This window comes from Sinocyclocheilus rhinocerous, unplaced genomic scaffold (genome assembly GCF_001515625.1).
Source record: "Sinocyclocheilus rhinocerous isolate Xijiao unplaced genomic scaffold, SAMN03320098_v1.1 scaffold580, whole genome shotgun sequence".
Classification (NCBI taxonomy): Eukaryota; Metazoa; Chordata; class Actinopteri; order Cypriniformes; family Cyprinidae; genus Sinocyclocheilus; species Sinocyclocheilus rhinocerous.
The window spans coordinates 1,617,303-1,624,747 of NW_015670982.1; the positions used below are offsets into that span (position 1 = coordinate 1,617,303).

The 7,445-nt window shown below is 36.3% G+C and overlaps 1 protein-coding gene across 2 annotated transcripts in view; it reads right to left on the bottom strand.

The window, feature by feature from the left end:
* Positions 1-593: 593 nt before the first annotated feature.
* LOC107734581 (Krueppel-like factor 12) overlaps positions 594-7,445 on the bottom strand; it is a 29,350-nt gene continuing 22,498 nt past the window's right edge. For both annotated transcript variants that reach the window (XM_016546576.1, XM_016546575.1), the window contains exons 4-6: positions 6,123-6,261; positions 2,869-3,026; positions 594-2,727 (exon numbers count right to left, since the gene is read on the bottom strand). In XM_016546576.1, coding sequence (XP_016402062.1) covers positions 2,534-2,727; positions 2,869-3,026; positions 6,123-6,261 — 491 coding nt within the window. In that variant the 3' untranslated portion in view covers positions 594-2,533. The remainder of the gene's footprint in view (positions 2,728-2,868; positions 3,027-6,122; positions 6,262-7,445) is intronic.

Consider the following 7,445-nt stretch of genomic DNA (forward strand, 5'->3'; position numbering starts at 1 on the left):
TTTTATGATTGTATTATAAACAAAACTATTTTGGTGTGATTTGTAAAATTGGAAAGAAGTACTAAGATTGAATTGCAACTCAAAGAAAAGGATGTTTTATTTTTTTATGAGTATACTGTTGACTTCAAAATTTGGTACATTGTGAATTTACTCATTATGTAGGGAAAATTATTTATCCACAAATGTAAATGTAAATTTTACTCATTTTAAAATAGAAATAGGTCACTACCTGAACACTGGAAAAGAAACAAGATAATTTGCAATTGCAAGAAAAAAAAGAAAAGAAAAGCAGTATGCCAATCATTAGCTTTCTCATTGGCGGCTGCTCAGCTGGCAGGTAAACTATGCGACCTAGGCGCTCAGCGTAGGCTCAAAAGCTTAAAAAAAATGCTGTCTATGCAGTATATAAAGAGGTAAGGCAAAAAAGACACGTACAGTGGTGTAAGATGCCTGTCTCTTGTCCAAGCCAAAAATATGTCAATTTTATGCTTTTATGACCATTCAAAAATATGTTATTTACAAAACATCTACTATAATATAATTAGATATGTGCAATTTATATATTACTTGATGAAATACAATTATTTTGGAATATAGTCTCTTCTGAATGGCTGTCAATGAAGAAATATGCATTTTGCCGTAATAGTGTCATTCCAGTATCTACCAGAATTCTTAAAATAAATAAATACATAAATAAATCCGTCAATGTTCTATTTGATCGGTTATAATTGCTCTTTTATATTCTGTTCTGTCCAGTAAGATTATCACGTTATCTCTAAACTTCATGAGGCATATGCGTTTGGGCCTTTGTATGGTCTTTAAAGTCACACAAGTCTTTTCTGTACATACAAATCTGTGCTTTTATTCATGCCTTTTTCTAACATATACTGTATTTATGTATAAATTCACAGTTAAATCCATATAAAACTGAAATGTTTACCATAACATCATTTACAGATACATCATTGTAGAAGAAAAAAAAATAAAAAGGAATGCCCATTTGACGATCATTTACACTCATGATTTTTAGTCACTGGGTTCCCTGTAAAATACTATACATTTTGGCATCACATATTTATGGTCAAAAGGGTGCAAATCTCGGAATACAGAACAAATATATGACATACAATACAAACAAACCAAAATAATATACCACATGGTAAAGACTATAAAATATACAGACATCTGCTACACTAGTTTTGTGCACAAATGATGCAAGGAAAGTTTAAAACGGTGTGAGAGAATGTCTCCTGAGAGGACAGAACACTACATCAATGGTACGGCCGTCTCCTCACATTCAGTTATATATAAAAACAAACAAGAACTTCAGATTCCATAATAAAGTGATAACTGGAGCCCATGCAGAATTTGAAGCTAGAATGTAAACCTTCATTGTGATAATGTCATGTTTTATGTTTGTTTGTCCTGTTTTCTTGTTGTGTGTGTGTGTGTGTGCGTGTCTTTTTTGATCTGAAACAAGTTTGTACTTAGTTCTACACGATGACAGCAATGCTATTATTACCCTGCAAATTGTAAATTACATTTTTTTTTTTCAAAGTGACTTTTATTTGCTAAATGCATAACCAAAGCTTGCACTGAACAGATTTAGGCTCCTCTGCAATGCTTTTTAGACAAAAAAATAAGTATTATAAAATGAATTCTAAATATTTTTAGACTAGTGATATGAAAAACCATAAGTCTTCCAAGTGTAAACCTGAAGGAAACGTGAAGGTTTGGAGAATCGAATAGGCCTACATTTAAAGGTGCTGTACACGATTTTTCAACTACTAGATGTTGCACAGGAGAATCGCTTCGGCCACACCCTCACCCTCCGTTCGGCCACGCCCCCCACGTGAAACGCATCAAGAAAACGGAATATTTAACAAAATTGATATACCTTCGGCTTTTGTAAACAATGGCAAGTGACGAGGTAAGTATTATGCTAATATAGAAACATGGTATGTGGAAGCAGAAAGCTCCGTATTATCTTATTATAAATGCGGGGAGGGCCAACTATTTTAAAGGGAGGGCTCACATACAATAACAAACACGCCCCGGCCGTCCCGACTACCGATAAAACCGAACAGAAAAGCTTGGATTACACACACACACAGAGGGGTTCTGACTTCACTTTTTGCTAAGGATACTATTAGGCTACTACACTATATCTTTACATAGAAAATAGTTGCTTGCTGATTCTATAGTAATTAAGTATAAAAAAAATTGTATACAGCACCTTTAACAGGCTTTTAATAGTTAGGCTAGTATAAGACTCTGTGCCAAATTGAGGCTCCCACCTCTATGAATAAACCTCACATAAAAGTGCAGAAGATAAACTATATGAGGGAAATGTAGATAAATGCACGTGAATCGCATAATACATGGACTTCATCTTCCGTCTCTCATTCCTGTCAAATTTCCATGTCTTTCACCTCTTTATTGTTGTGCGAGGAGTAATTCCAGATCTTCTGCATGCGATGCTGGCAGATAGAGACCTGCTCTGTCCGCTTATATTGTCCATCAAACGTCTTTTTCACACTATGCATGTTTGTGGGGCGTGTCTGCGGCGGTGGAGGGCGAGGTGGTCCGAGCGGGAGAAGCTGCGGTCGCAGTCGCTGCATTTGAACGGTTTGACACCAGTGTGTTTGCGATAATGTCGCGTCAGCTCGTCAGAGCGAGCGAACTTCCATGTGCAGTTATCCCACGTACACTTGTATGGCTTTTCACCTGAGAGAAAAAAATATGTATATGTATATGTATATACAGTATATATATATATAGAAAGAAAGAAAGAAAGAAAGGACCTTACAAGAACAGAACTTTTTTCAAAACATGACCTGATGTAGGCCTAAATGTAGGCTGACTAACCTGTGTGTGTGCGTCTGTGGGCTTTAAGATGAGAACTCTTGGTGTAAACCTTATTGCAGCCCTCAAACTCACACCTGTGAATGCGCCTCCTCTTTGAGTCAGGTGACTCTGAAGGACGGGGCCTCCGCAGGCTCTCAATGCTGAACGGCAACAAGGAACTGCAATGACAGCATGCTTTTGAATTAAAGATATAATTTGAAGACAGTTTTGTTTAGTATGATAGTCACTCACTCACTCACTCACTCACTCACTCACTCACTCACACACACACACACACACACACACACACACACACACACATTAAATTGATGAATTATCAGCAAATTTGCAATTTTTATTATACTCGCATGTAAACAAATCAGAAAATATAAATGTTTACTTCTTTACTTTAAATCACCACTTGAGGGAGCTATGCTAATAATCCAGGGTCACCAAACTCGCTCCTGGAGGGCCGGTGTCCTGCAGAGTTTAGTTCCAACTTTCCTCAACACACCTGCAGGTTCAGGTGTGTTTGATTAGGGTTGGAGCTAAACTCTGCAGGACACCGACCCTCCAGGAGCGAGTCAGACAATATTTTTTTCCGATGTTTTCTCTTCGTTCTTTGATTCCCTTAAAATTTCACACAACCAGAGTGGATCTCTGTGGCGATATTTCCACAGACGGACAAGCAAATATTAAAAGAGGTTGCGTGCTCCTAGTGTGCAGCAGATCTATTAATCTTTTTTCTTAATACATATACAATTAAGTTAATTTAGGCCTGTATGGTGTTTACTAACAGAGCAGAAAAAAAGATTCATGGTGAAGAATAAGTTTGAGTATGCCAACCAGCCCAACATAGCAATATTGGCTTAACCAATTTGGTCGACAAATAGCAAATAGGGCGAAGAGTGTTTAGAAAACCTGTATGAAAAGCCATTATTTTTGTACTTCCGTTTGGTGGCGCTAGTGGTTCAGAAATGTAAATAAAATTATGCAGAAACATTTTGCATTATTATTTACATTATTTGTCATTTAAAGATCAAAAGAGAGTATCAATTGTTTATTTAGGGAAATGAATAGCTAACATTTACTGTGCATATTTTTGGTATCAGGGAAATCTGCCTTTTCTTGAACTCGGTTTTATTTTCTTGTCAGGATAAATTAGATGGCGAGCCTACTTTTCACTGGAAATGTTTTCTGAGTGGCAGAAGAGACATTTTCACCCCCCACAGAGCCACTTCCTGTTTCTTTTGGGTAGCAGGAGTGGAGGCTGTGAGTGTATGTGTGTGTGGAGTGGGGTCAACGAGGGGTACCTGTAGCTTTTGGCACACTCCATCACTTTTGGGACCCAAAGAGGAAAAGACAGAAAGAAAACATCCTAGATCTTTTCTCCCCCGTTAAACAATATCTACATTCTTTAAAATGCTGTCACTATTTTCCACATTCCATTATGTGCTCATATGTGGCTTGGAATTTTTAGTCCGAGGTCAGAGGAACTCCATCTAGTTTTACAGTAAGAATCAACATTACAATGTTGTCAACAAGAGAGAACCAGGGAGGGAAACAGCAGCTGCCGTCAGACTAAACTCAGCACAGTCATTTATGTTCCGTCTTTTGTTTGTATGTTTCCCACTGGAGAAAACCAGAGGGGCTTTCCAGTTGTGGTTACGTGCAGGGCAGCATCACTGTCTGGAGACCAGTTTATCAGTTTAATATAATAATAAAGTCATTCATTATTCACTTGCTGATCACGGGTCAGGGGATATATAAACCTGCATCGTCTCCTGCACCTGTGTCCACAACACATTCAACCTGAAGCACACTCCCTCTGAGACTGAAATCAGTTCCTGACGCTCAACTGGTTAAACAAGGTCATCCGTTCCATTTCAAGGGAACGAAAATACTCGCGAAATGTTTACCCTGAATATGCTTTAAATCGGGTAGGCATCTGCCAAACATGTAAAAATATATACACGTCCAGAATAAAATGTACAAAAGCGGTCACTGGTCACCTTTTCAAAAAGTACTAATATGTACCATCTAGGTACTTATATGTAAATTTACAGTTCTAATATGCACCTTTTAAGAGTAAGGGTGCCATCCCAGTGACAGCTTTTGTACCCCCCCCCTTTTTTGGAGAAAGTATAGCAAATTATAAAAACAAAAATAATACAATAATAAAGTAAAAATATTACTGGAATTATTTATGAATAGTTTTTCCAGTTTTCCCCCATGTCTCCATGGTGGTTTTGTCAGATTTCAAATTTTGTCCCTAGACTATAACTGCACGGTATGTATACAAACACTACATGACTCACTGGCTCAAATCCTTATTGATTTAAGAACCAACAGGTCAAATAAGCAACACTAGACACACTTTCTCTTTCACACTAATATTCACTACTGTTTTTTTTTTGTCCTTTCCAGAATCATTTACACAGCACTGCCAACCGTTTGCCATTGTCCCTACTTGCTTTCTAATAATGCTGATAATGCCATATCCAATTCTTTATTTAAAAAGATCATTCACTTTAACACTCTTTTTTTTTAACTTTTAAAATGTCTAAAATATCTGTTTACTTTTAAATATCTATGTGATGGAGAGTCCTTGAAGTTGGCTTCCATCACTGTTTTTATCGTGTTCTTACTGTTCTTGTGCAGTTTTTATTTTATTTTATTTTTTAATATTTATGTCGGGTTTGCTGGTGTATATTTCATGTTTTAGCAGAGTGTGAAGGGCCTTAAAGGAAATTTTAGCTGATTTATGGAAATATACAGTATTTTTTGGTTTTATCCATCCTTTCTATTGTGTTTACCTATATGGGATTTAAGTGTTCTTAATGATCTTATGTACTTATTTATTAATCAGATGGAGAGATGAGTTTATTTTATAAAAATGGTATGTTCCATTTAGTAAGAGCAGAAAAAAGCATGGTTATTGTAGCGCTGCTTGAGTGGTAAACTCCGGTCTCAGTCGTGTAGAGGGGAATTGGTACTGTTTTTATGCTCTTAAACATATTTATTTGCACATTTTGCACATCTGCTTCAAATAAACACCTCTTTGGATGCCAGCATCACTCCCGTGTTTACATCTCAATGTGATTCTCCTTGAGAGTGCTTGGGTCCCTGTCACAATCTATAATCTTATTTCTATGATTTTTGTCATCCTGGACATCATATCATGCACAGAGTGAGCTCTGAAAATTACCATCATATATCATAATGATAGATAGGATTGGATTGTAAATATTGCAGCTTAATGAAGGTGTCTTTACTCTTGCACAGCACGGGCGATAGTCAGGGCAGTGGATCCTGTTTCATTCACTCTCTCCAAGGTCACGTTGGGCAGGTCATCATCCTCGCTGTCACTCAAAGATCGCCGAGGTGACAGTCCATCTGCGATTCGGTGCGTGACTGGATAAAAACAGAAGGTTGGTGCAGTTGAATTTACAATACTCACATATGACCAAATAATTTCTTAAACCTCCAGAGTTAACCTACAATCTGCAAAAAAAAAAAAAAAAAAAAAAAAAAAAAATATATATAATTGGACTCATATTAAGTGTCTTTAACTACTATGCATTCACATTTAAATTAATAATAGACACAAAGTGCTTATTATGTACATACATGTTTTACATTGCACTAATATTAAAAAAAATACCTGCTTGTATTTACATATGTAACTAATTTATGTATAGTTATGTCTATAACTACATTGTCGACCCCACATTTTCCCCTTTAATCCACCCTTATTCTTAAACAAACCTGTCCCAAACCTTAACTGTATCCCACTCCAATAGCAGTAAAAGTGTTTTATAATACAACATAAACACAATAAGTACATGATTGTACCTTACTTTTATTTATTTATATATATATATATATTTTTTTACATAAGTACATCGTAGTTAAAGACACCTTTGAAATGCTTGTGTTTGATGGTAATGATTCAGTTATGTGGACACTGCCTCTTCATTTTTATTCTAGGACCATAGCACTGACACATTAAACCAAACTATTAAGATTCAAATCTAATGACACTTTGATTAATGTTTTACCGTTTTTCTCGATTGCTAACACACTATAACTGATTAATTTGGCCAAATTTTCCAAACCATTCATACAGTTCTCAAAACAAAGACACGTTTCTCAAAACTTTTAACACATTTCACCTGTTTGCACACTAGTTCCATTTTTTTTCCCAGTGTTTTCTGCAAAAGTCTACACAAAAACGCCATCATTTTGCACAGGTTTAACCATGTTCTCATTCCGAAAATACAAACACACAATACAATTAAATCAAGCATCAAAAAATAAACTCAAACAGGCCACATTTATCCATGTGTGAACAATCAGTAGCAAAACTGATGACACACCAGTCAGAATCTTAAGAAGATATGCACAGGAGCACAAGTGATTATGAGTTTTGGAAAATGAATCCTGGTAGTGGGAAACAAAGAGGAATAGGAGGGGAAAATAAAAATGAAGGGGGTGAGGTCAAAGCACATTTGTTCCTGATGAAATACAAAGCACTATAGTTGACCATGTTCTTCTGGATGGACTGACCATGAGGGAAGTTGGCCTACAGGCTCATC